The following is an 18,401-nucleotide window of genomic DNA, read 5'->3' as shown; positions in this document are numbered from 1 at the left end:
TGGCAGAATTCTCTGTGGTACCTGATATTTTAAGTTAAGGCCCTAATAACTAAGTGAAGATTTATAAAATTAAAACAACCATTAAATGTGTCATTAGTGCATGTTAGCCAACAGTAAGAAATAATGGTCTTTTCTCCTATGAGCTAAAACATATTATTGTAAATCTATGCTTTGTGAGCCTCGTAAGACCTGCATATGATCAGGGATTGGACTAAAACGGCCATGGGCTTTTTGATTCTGGACGCCTGTAGATGTGCACCCTCTGCCCTCTTCTACAGCTTCTCTGTGAGCTGGACCTGCCCAATTTTGTCCTAAGATACTGATCCACCTGTCCTCCGCTGGAGCCTTCTCGTTCAGCTGCCCCAGCTCCAGTGGAACTTTGGTCATATATTTTACAGCAATTTCAGTGATTTTATGTTTTCCTAAATTATCAGTTTCTCAGAGATTACTTCTCTCATCCCTTTATAGATTTTGGCACATGTCTAGCACACAATGGGGACTCAGTTGATATTGAAAAAGTAAAATAAATCCATTGTTATTTTTTAAGCCTCTGCTGCTGCTGCTAAGTTGCTTCAGTCGTATCCGACTCTGTGAGACCCCATAGACGGCAGCCCACCAGGCTCCTCCGTCCCTGGGATTCTCCAGGCAAGAATTTAAGCCTCTGAAGTACATAAATTTAAAAGTCTTGGTACATAAATTTAAAAGTCTTGGTATAGTCTATAGATAAAGCCCTTGAATGTGAAATAAAAGTGTAAGTTAAAAATTATTTGCAAAGAAAAAAAAATTATTTGCAGATCTCACTGATAAAAATCTAATAGTATATGGCCATGTCAACAAAAAGCATTTATCTATAGTTGTGGTCAGCTTCTGCTATCATACCTGTTTTCTGTCATGATGACTATGAATTACTAAATATTTCATAAGTGACCTAATATTTTCATAGAATCCTTGAAATTTTTAGTAGTTAAACAGAGTTTTCAGCCTTCTTATTTCTTGACACTGCATCAGCAAAGTCACTGAGATATGTCCAAAGCTGTGTTTAATGGCTATAACCAAGGTATATAATTCACAGAGTTTGTGGTGATGTGTTTGGGTCATTGGCATTTAGCTTCTCTTAGCCTCAGTTTTCCTAATTTCTAATTGAGCTAAAACCACTAATATTGGTGTCACTACTGTGACGTGCTAGATATTATGATAGATATAGAATTGGAGGTCTTGATTCATCAAACTATAAATAAAGCAGCTGGAAGTTTTTCCCCTGCTGGATGTCCTCAGCAAGACTTGCTCTTTCTTGCTTATATATTGTGTGTGCGTGCTAAGTTGCTTCAGTCGTGTCTGACTCTTTGCAACCCCATGGACTGTAGTTGCCAGGCTCCTCTGTCCATGGGATTCTCCAGGCAAGAATACTGGAGTGGGTTGCCATTTCCTTCTCCAGCTTATTTATTGTAGTCTTTGCTATGTGAAAATAAGGTTCTTCCCAAGACAAAGCAGAACCTCTGATAACTTGGGTTCAAAGGGTAGGATTCTAGCAGATATGTTTTTCCAAAATTCTTAGAACAACTATAGTAGATAGATGTGACACTACCTTTGAGGAAACAAACTAAAGAATATTAAATGTGAGATTTAGAGATAGAGTCCTAGAGCCTGTTTGTTCCTATACTTCGGGATATCAGTGGTTACCTTCATCAGATTTTAATTTCACGTCCTGTGATTATCAATAAAATTATCAAAATGTAGGCAGTAAAATGTTAACTTATTGGGCAAATTAAAGTATCCAGCTCTGTATCAAAAAGAATTGTGCTCTTACTCTTTATGATCTGATGAGTTAAACAGATTCATTCGTGTCTGAATGACCATACTGCCACTTGTAATGTGAGTCTTAAAATAGCCCTCATGGGCCCTCCATGGTGGTGAGATCTCTTATAATCATGTTTATAACTTCTGGTCCTTATTCTTGTTTCTGATAATGACTGACCGTTTATTGATGGTATCTCTCAGTAAAACCCACCCGTTAGCATCACTCCTGTTACCATTCACTCTGCTAATCTCTCTGTTTATCATCGTCATCATCTGACCCTTGCTGAGAGCTTACTATTTGTCATGTACGATCCTAAGCACTTGATCGGAATTACCTCATTTAGTTCTCCAACAGTCCTCCAGGTATCCAGGAGAGATGATATTTTTGTCCTGTTTTTATAAATGAGAACCCTCTGAGATTCAGAGAGGGCAGATAATACTCCCAGGTCATACAACTGTTTAATACCAGATCTGGGCTTAGTAGGGTGGGGTTTTTTTGTTTGTTTGTTTGTTTGGCAGGGGCAGGACAGGCGGTGATTGGTGTTTTTTATTTGTTTTGGTTTTGGGGTTTTTTGGGGTGGTGGTGATTTTTTTGGTCAGCAGTGGGTTTTCATTGCAACACACAGGCTGTTTGTTGCAGAGTTTCTCTAGTTATAGCTCATGGGTCTAGAGCACATGGACTCAGTAGCTGTAGCACACGGGCCCTCTAATTGTAGCTCATGGTATTAGTTGCCCTGGTATCACCCAGCATTTAGGATCTTAGTTCCCTGACCACGGGATCGAACCCATGTCCTCTGCATTTGAAGGTGGATTCTTAACCACTGGACCACCAGGGAAGTCCCTAGAGCCTGTGCTGTTGGCCACTGAAGTGTGTGCATGCCTTCCTGAATTCTCTCAAATTGTACATGAGGGACTCCTTGAGACTAAACCGCTCCCCAGTGGCCCCTGTGAGACCACATGGCCCTCTTGCTTCTTGTCCTGCAGGACTGGTCAAGCCACCTCTCAAACGGTCTCGGTCAGCACCGGACGGAGGCGATGAGGAGACGCAGGAGCAGTTACAGGACCAGACAGCTGAGGGCAGCTCGATAGAAGAGGAGGAGAAAACAGACAACGCCACCCTGCTGCGCCTGTTGGAGGAGGGCGAAAAGGTGCTGGGCTTCTGGACAGGAGGGTTTGCACTGAGTGGTTTGTTTCCCTTTTACAAGACAGCTGAAGGGTATTTATCAGGCAGCCAAAGAGACATATTGCAGCCTCTGCAGTGAAATCAGTATTAAGCCCCCTTCTGGGTTCAGCACTCTCATCTGCAGGACTTTCTCACCTCTCCGGACACCGACCAGCATGAAGTGGCATCAGATGCAGGATTAACATTGACACCTAGTTCCCTGTTTTCCTCTGTGTACCCTTTACCAGACTGCATCTCTCCCCTTAATTCTGTTTCAATCCCATGTACACAGCCTGTTCAGTAATTTGGTTCTGTATCTTTCCCTTCCCCTCTGTAATTGCACTAACCACTCAAGCAGCTTCAACTAACCCATCACCCTGAAGCCTTGAGCCCATCACCCCCAGCCTCATGTTTCACCCCTACACTCAGCTTCACTCACAGAAGACTGTTTGGCTTTCCTTTGTTGCTGTCAATCTCTTATAACCTGCGACCCCTCTGGGCTTAGTTTACTGACTCTGCCATGTAGCCTGAGCCCCTGTAGCACTTTGTACCTTGCAGTTCACTCCATCCATGACGTTGGTTCTTTAATCTGCATTTTACTCACTGCATTCTCTGCATAAATGCCCCTGTCTGTCACTCGCATAAACTCTATCCCTGTAACCCGCATTTGATACAGCTTCATTTATCTGGAGTCCTTAGTACTCAACACATAGGAACTTTTCCTTCAGGGTTTTGCCAGCCCAGACATAAATACCCTCCTCTAAGCTTTTATAAAGCCCTATGTCTTTCGCTCTTTTCGAGCTTAATTTTTTAAATTCTGTTCAAATATATGTAGCCTGATTAATCTTGAATGAAAACATAGAGAGAGAAAAAAAGTTGTAACTATAAAAATCCTATGTCTATCGCTCCCTGGAGAAGGGAATGGCAACCCACTCCAGCATTCTTGCCTGGAGAACTCCATGGACAGAGGAGCCTGGAGGGCTATAGTCCATGGGGTCACAAAGAGTCAGACACGACTGAGGGACTAATACTTTCACTTTCTTCTATGTCTGTCACTCATTTTATTGTGTTATGATTCTTTGTTCCTGCGACTGTTTCTTCCCCTAGAGAGTGAGCTCTCTGTAGGCAGACACTGTTTTCTTATTTCTGCCCCAGTGCCTTGCACAGCTCTTAATCACCTGATGCACACTCTGTAAACCTTGAATGAAGGAGTGTTTGGTTGAATGAGTAACGGGATAAAAGAATGAAGGAACTGAATGTGCAGTGTCACGTCTTTAAAGATTGTGTTTGTCTGTTACAGTAGATTGTGTTATAACCCTTGAAATATTACTCACTAAGAAATAGTAACTAGAAATTAGAGCTTAATTTTTTTCCAATTCTGTTCAAATATATAGCCTGATTAATCTTGAATGAAAACATTTAAAAAAATTGTAACTATAAAAGTACGGTAGGTCTGAAGGAAGCACATGATAAGCGTCTGGGAGCTTTGGAATGTTCTGTTTCTTGTTCTGGATGCTGATTGCATCATATTTTAAGCATCTGAAAACTCTTTAAGGTATGCACTTAGGAAATAACATTTTCTTTGTGTCTGTTTTACTTAAAATGGAATTATTTTAGAAGTATGTCAGGTTTCTTCGCTGTAACATTCTAAATTTTTATTGTAGTTCACATGTGGTGTTGAAACTTATATTTGTATATTTTAAAAAATTTATTTTCTGATACTGTCATGTTTTAAACTTCTGATCTTGTGAGTACATACAGCCTTTGCTCTAATTGCTTTAAGCTTGAATAGTACAGGAAGTGCATTTAGACTGACATTCATTTGACAGTTGTTTGACTCTGATTCAGTTGCTGATTTTTTTTCCTTGACTCATGTTAAACTAAGTATAAGCAAGAAGGAATTTTTGCTAAGAACTAGATCCTGCCTGTTGGAACGAAAACAATGGTAACATTGAGGGCTTTAGCAAGTCCGTCCTTCTATGAGGAAAATACAGCTTCTGCCAAGTTTGGCTTTTTACAATGGCACCACAGTCTGCCAGGCAGGCGGAATCCAGTGGGGAGCGAACAGAGACGAATTCCAGAGGCTGTTATGGAAGAAGAGGAAAGTAAGCTGTGTGGAAGAGAAGACAGCCAGCAGTTGCTAACATGATTCTGTATATTCTCTCACTCTTACAACATGCCACTGAAGTATATTTGAAATTTACTTGAAGATACAGAAGCCCAGAGACATGAAGAACTCTGACCAAATCTCTAGTTAAATGACAAAACTAGAAAGTCACTCGGGAATGTCAGGCTCTGCATACCTTTCTCACTCTGTGTGTCCTGCCTGGCCAAGGGCTCAGTCGGAAGCTCCCCACATATGTACCTCAGTTCCCCTTCCTGCAAAGTTTCTGTCTCCCTCCTCTTCTGACTTGTTCGCTGACTCTGGAACCTCGTACACACATGTCTGGCAGAGAGTTAGTACTCAGTGAATCCTGGGATAAGTGGATTGAGTGGATGGATGTGAATAGAAGGTTGTTTCCTTTTACTGAAGTCAAACTGCAACGCAGGACTGCAATCTTAGCTACTCTGTTTATTATGTTTGTCCTCAGATTAATATGCTTAGCTCAGGGGGTGCCATCACACAGTAACATCTTAGTAAAATTTTGTTTGCCCATTAAATCCATGTTTAAAAACGTTTTGCTTCCTTTGTATTTTTTTTTTTAAAGAAATTAGTTGAGTTTTTAAAAACTATACTAATGAATGTTTCTGGTTTTCTTAATAGATCCAGCACATGTACCGCTGTGCTCGAGTCCAGGGCCTTGATACCAGTGAGGGGCTACTCCTCTTTGGTAAAGAGCATTTCTATGTGATTGATGGATTTACAATGACAGCAACCAGAGAAATAAGAGATATTGAAACCTTACCTCCGAAGTAAGTAAATGGATGAAGAGACACAAAGTATAGCTGTCTTTAGCAAACAAGATACCTGCCTAGTTTTTTTTCTTTTTAATGAAAAGTTATGTTTTAAGTAATGCTATCTCTCAGTTTGTATGCATCTGTCATTACATATTCAAAAGCTATAAGGGGCAAATTTGCCTTATTTATCAAAATGAAAACTAAATAAAATTTATTGCTATGCATTAATAGCATTAGATGTAATACAAGTTCCTGATATTATCATCTGTATAAGTTATTCTGAATGTGTAGAGTGTTCTTTTTTCAAATGTCAGTGCAAACACTGTTATAGCAAAAACACAGGCAGCTGTACAAAACTCCAGCAAATGTAAGCACGCCCATGTCCTCTGAGTACCCTAGAAGCAGTGTGACCTATGCACAGGCAGGAATTGACTGGCTGAGTTGATCCAACTTCCTTTTCTTCTGCCAGTCCCTTGATAGACATGATACTGGGTAATGGAAAACCCAGAGGCAGGCAAAACAAGAAGGAAGATAAAAAGCTAAAGATTTAGAAAATCAACATGCTCTTCTCTTCCTCTAACATTTTGAACACCTAATGTACATGGTGAATGAGGACACAGTCATCTTCATTCCTAGGAGATAGTTTCACATTATCATTTTTAGCAGCCATCAGGGCCACATGATGACTTTTATGGGCCTCCTCTTGCGAATAAAATTATTTAAAGTGATGTTTTCTGATTGTGTTGGTTTAAAGTTCAGTTTAGTTGCTCAGTCGTGTCTGACTCTGCAAACCCATGAACCACAGCATGCCAGGCCTCCCTGTCCATCACCAACTCCTGGAGTTTATCCAAACTCATGTCCATTGAGTTGGTGATGCCATCCAACCATCTCATCCTTTGTCATCCCCTTCTCCTCCTGCCCTCAATCTTTCCCAGCAACAGGGTCTTTTCCAATAGTCAGCTCTTCACATCAGGTGGCCAGAGTATTGGAGTTTCAGCTTCAGCATCAGTCCTTCCAATGAACACCCAGGACTGATCTCCTTTAGGATGGCCTGGTTGGATCTCCTTGCAGTCCAAGGGACTCTCAAGAGTCTTCTCCAACACCACAGTTCAAAAGCATCAATTCTTCAGAGCTCAGCTTTCTTTATAGTCCAACTCTCACATCCATATGTGACTACTGGAAAAACCATAGCCTTGACTAGACAGACCTTTGTTGACAATGTATACTGAATTGGTAACAAATTACTCTCTTAAAAGTTTTTATTTTTAACTAAATATTCAGATATATTGTGTCCTGCTTCTTTTCACATGTTGAAAATAGCACCCCCGTTTGTCAAACAGTGAGTTTACCTCTTACTTTGTTTCTGTTCCCTCCTTTTTCTGGGCTGCCTCTAGTATGCATGAGCCGATTATCCCTAGAGGAGCCAGGCAAGGCCCCAGTCAGCTCAAGAGAACGTGCAGCATCTTTGCATATGAAGATATCAAGGAAGTGCATAAACGGAGATATCTCCTGCAGGTTGGTTGATTTAGTAGAAATAAACATTTTGCCATGTTCCTTTATTTAGAGGATGTATACGTGATAGGCTCCGCCTTATTCCTTAGAATTTTGGAATTGGTTGTATATAGACAAGCTCATGTCACATGTGGCATAGCTTTATAATACATCCCTTAAAAAAAAAAGCATCCTAAAACTTTGAGTGATATCTTTGTTACCCATCTTTCCCTATATCCAGATTTATATTTGTTTCATAAAAATTACATTTGCTATAAATGTACAAAATTATAATTTTGTAATTATTTTACCATTATTCTAGTAAGGATTTTAGAAACAATTTAAGCAGGACAAATTCCATCTGTTTTGTAGTTTAATCTGCTAGGAATTCATGACTCAAAAAATGTTTTCCAGTCATCAGATTAACTTCTTCAATATTATGGAAACTCATAGTGTAAAAGTTAATATGTACCCTTTACTTGCATTTTTTCTTAATGTCTTTCCCTCTGATCTTTTCAGCCTATCGCTGTGGAAGTTTTCTCTGGAGATGGACGAAACTACCTCCTTGCTTTTCAGAAAGGAATCAGAAACAAAGTTTATCAAAGGTATAGTTTATTAGGACTACTTCATAATGCTGTATTACGGGAAGCAATGGGAGGTGTAAAGCATTACCAGTTCAGCTTGTTTTTTAAAAATCAATTAAATACTTGAATTAACTTCTTTGAAGAAAATGTTTCATTTTTGCCAGCCTCTTGAAACATGCTTCTTCTGATGCTCTTTTATTTTGAAAGAACGTTTTTTTCTCCTTCTGGTAACTTACACTAGACTTCGTCAAAATATCTCTTTAAGTATAAAGGAATGATGAAACTATAGCTTGAAAAATAAGACTTTAGGTTCAGAATAGGCTTTGTTCATATTTACCAAAAAGAAGACAGTGCCATACCTTGCTATTGAATGCAGAGCCTGAATTTCCTTAGAATTTATATTCTTGTGAGACTTTTCTGACTTTGGAAGGTAAGTTGGATACCTTCATCCTTGAAAAAGTAGCACAACCAAATAAAGCAGTTGATTTAATCTGACCATATTTCATTTTTGGTAAACTGTGTTTACCTAGAAGAAAAATAGTGTATGTTTGTGTGCTTGAAAGTTCTTCTGTTGGATGTGTGAATAGTAAAGCTTTTATGAATTGATGGTAGGTAATAAGAGAGCCCTTATTCTTTGAAAAGTAGTATGCGTGCATGCATGCTAAGTTACTTCAGTTGTGTCTGCTCTTTGCAACCCAGCCTGCCAGGCTCCTCTGTCCTTGGGATTCTCCAGGCAAGAATACTGGAGTGGGTTACCATGCCCTCCTCCAGGGGATCTTCCCGACCTAGGGATGGAATCTGAGTCGCTTCTGTCTTCTGCATTGGCAGACGGGTTACTTAACCACTAGCACCACCTGAGAAGTCCAGAGAGTAATATAAATCCTGGCAGTCCCTCTGTTAGGGAAGCTTTGTGTTTCCAACGAGGAGTGACTAATACCAAGCAACACTGTCTATCACTACAGTACAGCAGTACTACCTGTGAGCATGAGCGAAATGAGGGAGGTTCTGCAGATAAAGTCCCTGTGGATGTTGATTGGGAAGAACTAAGTAAACGATTGAAATGTTAGTTGCCTGTCTTATTCATTTCTAAGGGTGGTATCATTTTCAACACGGGTAAATTATCTGCTCTTCCCAACCAAAAGTTGTTACAAGGAGATGAGTTTGTCTTTAGCTGAGAGATTTCTGCGTGTGTGCCAAGTTCAAGGTCCACATTCATTCCAAGGATTTTCCCACAATTCTTGGTTGCCCTTAAGAAATATATGTTGACATTGGGAGCAACTCGGAAAATAATCATAACAGTGTCACATAAAGGCTTTTCTCGTGTATGTGTTTTCATTTGTCAGTGGTGTCTCTGTCCTGTCATTTGTTTAGCTATTAGCGCTGCTTGCTGTCGTGTGAGTGTTTAGCTTCAGTCACTCTTTTAGGACATATTAAGTTAACTCAGTTCCTGTGAATCAGTGTCAAGGCTTTTTCTTTGAGTGACGCGGCAACATATGTAAAACTCTAAAATGTCAGAATTTGCTGTGGGTCTTTATATTTGCCTTTAGAAGCCATCCTCTTACCCTTATTTGTTAGAGTATTCTAATTACCGTATATTTCCTTTGCCTGCCATTTACTGAGGAGTCGAGGTGGTGGTAAATAAGCAGTTAAGCTCTAAATGAGTCATTCTTTCTTACACTCCTATTAGATCCTGACTGACACGGCATTTCCAATTTTATGCTATTTTTAAATCTTCCAGGTTTTTGGCTGTAGTGCCATCTCTCACTGACAGTTCAGAGTCTGTGTCTGGGCAGCGGCCGAACACCAGCGTGGAGCAGGGGTAGGTCATGTGCCTCTTGCACATTATAGTTTAATACTGAAATCGGATCATTTATATCTGGACAGTATTATTTAACATTTTAATGAATATCCCTGCACCCCAAGCCCCAGTGGTTTGTAGAACAATTTGACAGTACTGACAATTAGAAATAAGAGAATGTATGCATGATCACTCATGTCAGACCAGTGTCAGATGTCTCACATGTTGATCATTTTCCTTTAATGTTTTGAGAATATGCACAGTTGTGCCCAATTGAGTCCATCGTATAAATAGACACTTTTACTCTGCATCTTCTATTCATATTATATATAAATATTTCCTCTTGTTTTTAAAAAATTCTTTAGAAACTTTGCCTTTATTTACTAGCCATTCATCATTACATATAAGGCATTCTCTTGTTTCTGGATATTTTATCTTTATCAGGTTTCCTTGTTATAGAAATCACACACATTTGTATTCTTTTACTAGTGGATAAGTTTGCTTATCTCAGTAGATACCAGCTTTCTATATTTACTTTTTAATTTTTACTGATTAACTTAATCAGTTAATTAATTTAATTTTTTTGAATGATTTGTTTCTAAATACACATTTCCTTTTGTATTAGTTGCCCTTTATAATCCATTGGAAAAGAAGCAGTGCTTTGGGGCTACAAATTAATTATTACAGGATGCAGGAAAATATCTTAAAACTTTATTGGACATTCTGTAAATTTGTAAATAAAATGTGATACCAGTTTGCTACTGCTGCTGCTGCTAAGTCGCTTCAGTCATGTCCGACTCTCTGCGACCCCATAGACGGCAGCACACCAGGTTCCATCCCTGGGATTCTCCAGGCAAGAACACTGGAGTTTGTTTGCATCTATACATATTAAATTTGTGTATTTCTCTTTAAATTATTATTTTTATTTTTCTTTAGCTGACATTTAACAAATATAGATACTGCATGTATGCTTTTGTTAACCTCAGAAACGTGTTCTGTTCCTAATCATTTGTGTTGTTGTTACGATAAATACGGGAAGCAAAAGGCTCTCATAAAGCATATTTAGCCTTTTTTCTACTTGTAAGCAACTTACTAGTCCTTTTGCCTGCCTAGATAATCTCCAACTTGCTATTTCATTGTTCTGTGCTGAGTTGGCAGTTCTTAAAGAACTGTTCAAAGCTCAAAGGCAAGAAGCAGAAATTCATTTCCAACTTTAATCTCCTTTTCAGTTATTCCCTTACTTACAAAGTTGAGAAATGATCATAGCTCTTTTTTAGTGCTAAGTCGCTTCAGTAATATCCAACTCTTTTGCGACCCCGTGAACTAAAGCCCGCCAGGCTCCTCTGTCCACGGGATTCTTCAAGCAATAATACTGGAGTAGGTTGACATGACTTCCTCCAGGGGATCTTCCCAACCCAGGGTCTGAACCCCAGTCTCTTGTCTCCTGCATTGATTGGCAGGCGCGTTCTTTACTACTAGCACCTCCTAGTATCCTTTGCACTCAGTTTACCTGAAAAGAAGAATTTTTCTGGAAGTGGAAAGTGGTATCTGTACTCCTGAGCTAGAAATGTTTATGAACTCAGGTTTACACCTCTCTTTATTTCCTTTTGGATGATAAAATATATGGTTAAGTGCTTTGCTACTGGTTCTGTGACCAATTCACAGACTTCAGATTATTAATTATCCATGTTACAAAGCTGTTAAACCTTAAGGGTTTTATAGCATTCTAGAAAAGTCAGCTATAAAAAAAGTCCATAATTTTGTGAAAAGCCATGACTTCCCTGTCCTAAAATATTCATATTTTCTTTCACTTTTTCAACATCTCTTTTAGGAATGATGTGTACCTACTGTGGACAAAATATTGTTTGCTATATCACTTATTCTAATTGAATCTCTTTAAAGTAATTTGAGTTCTGTTCAGTTCAGTCGCTCAGTCGTGTCCGACTCTTTGGACCCCATGAATCACAGCATGCCAGGCCTCCCTGTCCATCACCAACTCTCGGAGTTCACCCAAACTCATCTGCATCGAGTCAGTGATGCCATCCAGCCATCTCATCCTCTGTCGTCCCCTTCTCCTCCTGCCCTCAGTCCCTCCCAGCATCAGGGTCTTTTCCAATGAGTCAGCTCTTTGCATCAGGTGGCCAAATTATTGGAGTTTCAGCCTCAGCATCAGTCCTTCCAATGAACACCCAGGACTGATCTCCTTTAGGATGGACTGGTTGGATCTCCTTGCAGTCCAAGGGACTCTCAAGAGTCTTCTCCAACACCACACTTCAAAAGCATCAATTCTTCAGCGCTCAGCTTTCTTCACAGTCCAACTCTCACATCCATATATGACTACTGGAAAAACCATAGCCTTGACTAGACGGACCTTTGTTGACAAAGTCACGTCCCTGCTTTTTAATATGCTATCTAGGTGGGTCATAACTTTCCTTCCAAGGAGTAAACATCTTTTAATTTCATGGCTGCAGTCACCATCTGCAGTGATTTTGGAGCCCCAAAAATAGTCTGCCACTGTTTCCACTGTTTCCCCATCTATTTGCCATGAAGTGATGGGACCAAGATGCCATGATCTTCGTTTTCTGAATGTTGAGCTTTAAGCCAAGTTTTTCACTCTTCTCTTTCACTTTCACCAAGAGGCTTTTGAGTTCCTCTTCACTTTCTGCCATAAGGGTGGTGTCATCTGCAAATCTGAGGTTATTGATATTTCTCGCGGCAATCTTGATTCCAGCTTGTGCTTCCTCCAGCCCAGTGTTTCACATGATGTACTCTGCATAGAAGTTAAATAAGCAGGGTGACAATATACAGCCTTAACGTTCTCCTTTTCCTATTTGGAACCAGTCTGTCTTTCCATGACCAGTTCTAACTTGCTTCCTGACCTCAAGAGGCAGGTCAGGTGGTGTGGTATTCCCTTCTCTTTCAGAGTTTTCCACAGTTTATTGGGAAAAATAAACAATAAATCAGTTTACATAGGAATTATTGTAAAAGGTTGAAAGTTGAACTAGATCAGTGTTTGTTTTAAATTCATTTGCTATGATCCACAGTAAAAGATATACACTACGTTGCATTCCAAGTAACACAAACTTAGTTAAAATTCTGAAAATACTTTCCCTTACTATGTGTACTGCCTTCCAATATTCTGTTCTCTATTTTCTTCAATTCAGTTCTGTTATTTCATATTTCAAAATGCTGACCACAATCCACTAAACCGATTTCGTGACCCACCAGTAGGTTGTCCTCCGTAGTTTGAAAAACCCATGGATCCATTGACTTAAATTTTCAGCTTTGTAATTACTTTGATTTAAAATTATTAATATGTTGCTAAAACAGTATGTTGCCTGCAGTTCATTTAATTATTTATCATTTGTAGATCTGGGTTGCTTAGCACTCTGGTTGGAGAGAAGTCTGTGACCCAGAGATGGGAGGTAAGTTCAATGAAAATGTAAGCATCCTTCATAATTTGTAGTCAGAAGGTATAAGTCATTCAGTTAAAAGCACTTTAATAATTTATAAAATGTATACCATAGACAAAAAAGTTTTTTGTTCTTTTTAGGAAAAAAAGTGTTTTGTTATTCTGAAATCTGTGAGAAACTATCCTTTGCCTCATTTTGCATATAAATTTTTAAAAGCAAACATAGTGGAAATAATTGATCGCTTTAAAGTGAATCTTTATCTTTCCCAAGAGAGGTGAAATCAGCAACTTTCAGTATCTGATGCACTTGAACACTTTGGCTGGAAGATCATATAATGACCTCATGCAGTATCCTGTCTTCCCCTGGATCCTTGCGGATTACGACTCGGAGGTAAATGTCATGTCATTTCTGTGAAATTGGAACACATTGTCAAAAGTAATTAAATGATGCTGCAGTGGCTTAAGTGATTTATATGCATTATAGTTTTCAGTTCTCAACAGGCAGTTATTCCCAAGAAGATGAGATGAGCTTTAGCTTAGGCTTGGACAAAGTTTGGATGCTTAGCCAGCTTCTTGGATTCATGGTAATCCATTCAGTTTCCTAAAGTGCCAATAAATTTGGATCCACTGGAGGTGGTCACTGTCTTCTACACTGCAGCCAGTTTCAGAAATAAATCTAATTGAGTCATCTCTCTGTTTAACAAAGTATTGCATGAATCTTCATTACAATTTGGAGATAATTTCATTTATTGATTGATTTATTTTTGGCTGAGCTCAGTCTTCATTGCTGCACAGCATTTTCTCCAGTTGTGGCAAGCAGGGGCTACTCTAGTTGCAGTGTGCGGGCTTCTCATTGCCATGGCTTCTCTTGTCACGAAGCAAGGGCTCTAGCGCGCACAGGCTTCAGCAGTTGTGATGCACAGCCTTAGTTCCACCAAGGCATGTGGAATCTTCCCGGAGCAGAGATTGAATCCATGTCTCCTGCACTGGCTGGCAGATTCTTTACCACTGAGCCAGCAGGGCAGCCCCTGAAGAGAATTTTAAAATGTCAGGATAGTACCCTTTGCAGAGTAGCTGCTCCTTAGGTACCCCTCCTGCACTCCCAGGACTGCCGTCTGGACCACCCTGTTCTCTTTCAGCAACTCTGCACGTGCTGCCCTCCCCGCCTGGACTTCTCCCCATGGCCGTACCCACCTTACCTCCTGCTGCCAGGTTCCTCTGGCTAGCTGTATTTCATCCAGCAGGACATACTCACTCACACCTCCAGGGGACCTTCTGTCCTTTCTCTCTTCTTTTTCCTCTCTTCCCACACCACCTTGAAGCTGTATTATGCTGCCTTCTTTTACATGTTGTAAGCATGGTTTTTGTCTGACCTTACTCAGCTGTGAGGATGTTGAACTCAAAGACCAACTTAGGTACCTCTTAGGGCCCAATCTTTAGAGCAGGGCCTGGTACTTATATATGCTTTACTCATCTTCATTGAAATAATCAAACTACTAATGAGGTGTTTTGCATATAGAATTTCAGAGGACAAATACTAACTTGACTTATTTTTGTAAGTGTGGATCAGATTCTCCTGTCCAAGACTTTTAAAATACAAGTTGGCAAAATTGGGGGGCCATGTTGTTGTTCAGTCACTGAGTCATCTCTAATTCTTTGTGGCCTCATGGACTGCAGCACCCCAGCCTTCCCTGTCCTTTACCATCTCCCAGAGTTTGCTCCAACTCACGTCCGTTGAGTCAGTGATGCTAACTATCTCATCCTCTGCCGTTCCCTTCTCCTTTTACCTTCAGTCTTTCCTAGCATCAGTATCTTTTCCAGTGAGTTGGCTCTTTGTATCAGGTGGCCAGAGTATTGAAGCTTCAGCTTCAGTATCAGTCCTTCCAACGAATATTCAGGGTTGATTCCCTTTAGGATTGACTGGCTTAATCTCCTTGATATTCAAGGGATTCTCAAGAGTCTTCTCCAGCACCGCAATTTGAAGGCATCAGTTCATTGGCACTCAGCCTTCTTTATTGAAGAGGGAAATGGCAACCCACTCCAGTATTCTTGCATGGAGAATCCCGTGGACAGAGGAGCCCAGTGGGCTATAGTCCAGTTCAGTTCAGTTCAGTCACTCAGTTGTGTCCGACTCTTTGCAACCTCATGAATCGCAGCACGCCAGGCCTCCCTGTCCATCACCAACTCTCGGAGATCACCCAGACTCGCGTCCATCGAGTCAGTGATGCCATCCAGCCATCTCATACTCTATCGTCCCCTTATCCTCCTGCCCCCAATCCCTCCCAGCATCAGAGTCTTTTCCAATGAGTCAACTCTTCGCGTGAGGTGGCCAAAGTACTGGAGTTTCAGCTTCAGCATCATTCCTTCCAAAGAAATCCCAGGGCTGATCTCGTTCAGAATGGACTGGTTGGATCTCCTTGCAGTCCAAGGGACTCACAAGAGTCTTCTCCAACACCACAGTTTAAAAGCATCAATTCTTCGGCTCTCAGCCTTCTTCACAGTCCAACTCTCACATCCATACATGACCACAGGAAAAACCATGGCCTTGACTAGATGGACCTTTGTTGGCAAAGTAGTGTCTCTACTTTTCAGTATGCTGTCTAAGTTGGTCATAACTTATCTTCCAAGGAGTAAGCGTCTTTTAATTTCATGGCTGCAGTCACCATCTGCAGTGATTTTGGAGCCCAAAAAAATAGTCTGCCACTGTTTCCACGGTTTCCCCATCTATTTCCCATGAAGTGATGGGACCAGATGCCATGATCTTAGTTTTCTGAATGTTGAGCTTTAAGCCAAGTTTTTCACTCTCCACTTTCACGTTCATCAAGAGGTTTTTAGTTCCCCTTCACTTTCTGCCATAAGGGTGGTGTCATCTGCATATCTGAGGTTATTGATATTTCTCCCAGCAATCTTGATTCCAGCTGTGTTTCTTCCAGCCCAGCGTTTCTCATGATGTACTCTGTATAGATGTTAAATAAGCAGGGTGACAAGATACAGCCTTGACATACTCCTTTTCCTATTTGGAACCAGTCTGTTGTTCCATGTCCAGTTCTAACTCTTGCTTCCTGACCTGCATATACGTTTCCTAAGGGGCAGGGCAGGTAGTCTGGTATTCCCATCTCTTGAAGAATTTTCCACAGTTTATTGTGATCCACACAGTCAAAGGCTTTGGCATAGTCAATGAAGCAGAAATAGATATTTTTCTGAAACTCTCTTGCTTTTTCCATGATCCAGCGGATGTTGGCAACTTGATTCCTGGTTCCTCTGCCTTTTCTAAAACCAGCTTGAACATCTGGAAGTTCACGGTTCACGTATTGCGGAAGCCTGGCTTGGAGAATTTTGAGCATTACTTTACTAGCGTGTGAGATGAGTGCAATTGTTCAGTAGTTTGAGCACTCTTTGGCATTGCCTTTCTTTGGGATTGGAATGAAAACTGAGCTGTTCCAGTCCTGTGACCACTGCTGAGTTTTCCAAATTTGCTGGCATATTGAGTGCAGCACTTTCACAGCATCATCTTTCAGGATTTGACATAGCTGAACTGGAATGCCATCACCTGCACTTGCTTTGTTTGTAGTGATGCTTTCTGAGGTCCATTGGATCACAAACAGTCGGACACAACTGAAGTGACTTAGCATGCAGCCTTCTTTATGGTCCATCTCTCATATCTGTACATGAACACTGGAAAAAAACCATAACTTTAACTAGACAAACCTTTGTCAGCAAAGTGATGTCATTGCTTTTTCATATGCTATCTAGTTTTATCATAACGTTCCTTCCAAGAAGTAAGTGTCTTTTAATTTCATGGCCTACAGTCACCATCCGCAGTGATTTTGGAGCCCAAGAAAATAAAATGTCACTGTGTTCACTTGTTTCCCATCTGTGCCTTGAAGTGATGGGACCGGATGCCATGATCATAGTTTTTTGAATGTTGAGTTTTAAATAAAAAGAACACAAATTAGGTGTCCCGTGGGTACATAGTTCAAATGTCTGCTTTTAATACGCTTAGGAGGTAAATGTTGGTTTCCTTTTAAGTATATCAATTAAGTCACCTAAGGATGAGCTTTTAAAATGATCTCTGGTAGACCGTAGGAATCCACCTCATTTGGGTATCATGGCCTGGTATGATGTCTTTTGGAGGTGACCATGTTAGTGAGTGCTCTAGTTTATTTCACTTCGCTTTTACCTCTAGGAAGAAAATGCTCAGAAGTGAAGTTGGAGTGAAAGATGGGAGGAGGGGGAGAGAATAGAAGGGAGATTCAATCCTCTGGTTTGGCGGGTGACGGAGAGTAAAGACAAATTGGAGCTTTTGTGTCCACAGTCTCCTGCAAGACTGGGAAGGATTTTCCCTCTTATTCCTCATCTCCAAACCTGGGTTCCAAGTGCCTTCTCCTGTGCAAAATAAATTTCCAAAACAGACGTCTTCATACTGAATCAGTTAAACTGCCGTGTGCCTCTCTGTGAAATATGGATAACCAGTAGGTGCAAGGCGTTATCTTGGAGTCCAGCTCTGCTGGTGTGACCCCATCGATACTAGCCCATTGACAAAGCGTCGTGGCTATAACCATTCTGTCTACAGTGGTAAAAATAGAGGGAGTTTAGTAATTTTGGAATCGGGTTTCATTTTGTATTTTAGGAGGTTGATCTTACTAATCCCAAGACATTTAGAAACCTGGCCAAGCCAATGGGAGCACAGACAGATGAACGATTAGCTCAGTATAAGAAGCGATATAAAGACTGGGAAGATCCTAATGGTAAGTAACTTTCCCTGTCACAGGACTTGGTACCCAGGTTTCAAAAGTAAGCCATTATTTAGTGGTCTGACGCCCTTCCATCTTTCCCCAAGTTGTTTGTATATGATTATGTCTGCGTCTGTTACATATGCAAGCATATACTCAACTATCAAAGGAGAAAAATCAGGTTTTGCATGCCAACTGACAGCCATGCTTGGAAGGCTTTTTTTAGGTAGCTTGTAAAGTATTGGCAGAAAACTAAGTCTTTCTGTTTTGTCTAGGGTAAAAATTTCCCATCCTAATATGCCTTTATTCTAATCATGTTTAGGCCAGGAACTATGCTTTCCTTTATTGACTCTTTTAATATTTTTTATTGAAGTATAGTTAATTTAGTGTTTCAGGTATACAAAAAGTGATTCAGTTTGCATGTGTATGTGTATATGAATATATACTTTTTTTTCTTTTTCAGATTGTTTTCCATTATGTGTTCTTTTAATTTTATTGAGCACTTTTTACAACCTTTTTGCATTAA

At 40.3% G+C, this 18,401-nt stretch overlaps 1 protein-coding gene across 22 annotated transcripts in view; it reads left to right on the top strand.

Moving 5' to 3' along the window:
- Positions 1–18,401, top strand: part of WDFY3 (WD repeat and FYVE domain containing 3) — a 281,234-nt gene that overhangs the window by 228,919 nt on the left and 33,914 nt on the right. For all 22 annotated transcript variants that reach the window (XM_060417370.1, XM_060417369.1, XM_060417383.1 and 19 more), the window contains 8 exons: positions 2,782–2,945; positions 5,724–5,872; positions 7,252–7,372; positions 7,868–7,953; positions 9,671–9,751; positions 13,101–13,155; positions 13,414–13,533; positions 17,773–17,890. In XM_060417370.1, coding sequence (XP_060273353.1) covers positions 2,782–2,945; positions 5,724–5,872; positions 7,252–7,372; positions 7,868–7,953; positions 9,671–9,751; positions 13,101–13,155; positions 13,414–13,533; positions 17,773–17,890 — 894 coding nt within the window. The remainder of the gene's footprint in view (positions 1–2,781; positions 2,946–5,723; positions 5,873–7,251; positions 7,373–7,867; positions 7,954–9,670; positions 9,752–13,100; positions 13,156–13,413; positions 13,534–17,772; positions 17,891–18,401) is intronic.

This window comes from Ovis aries, chromosome 6 (assembly GCF_016772045.2).
Source record: "Ovis aries strain OAR_USU_Benz2616 breed Rambouillet chromosome 6, ARS-UI_Ramb_v3.0, whole genome shotgun sequence".
Taxonomy (NCBI): Eukaryota; Metazoa; Chordata; class Mammalia; order Artiodactyla; family Bovidae; genus Ovis; species Ovis aries.
This window is presented reverse-complemented; position numbering and strand designations above follow the sequence as displayed.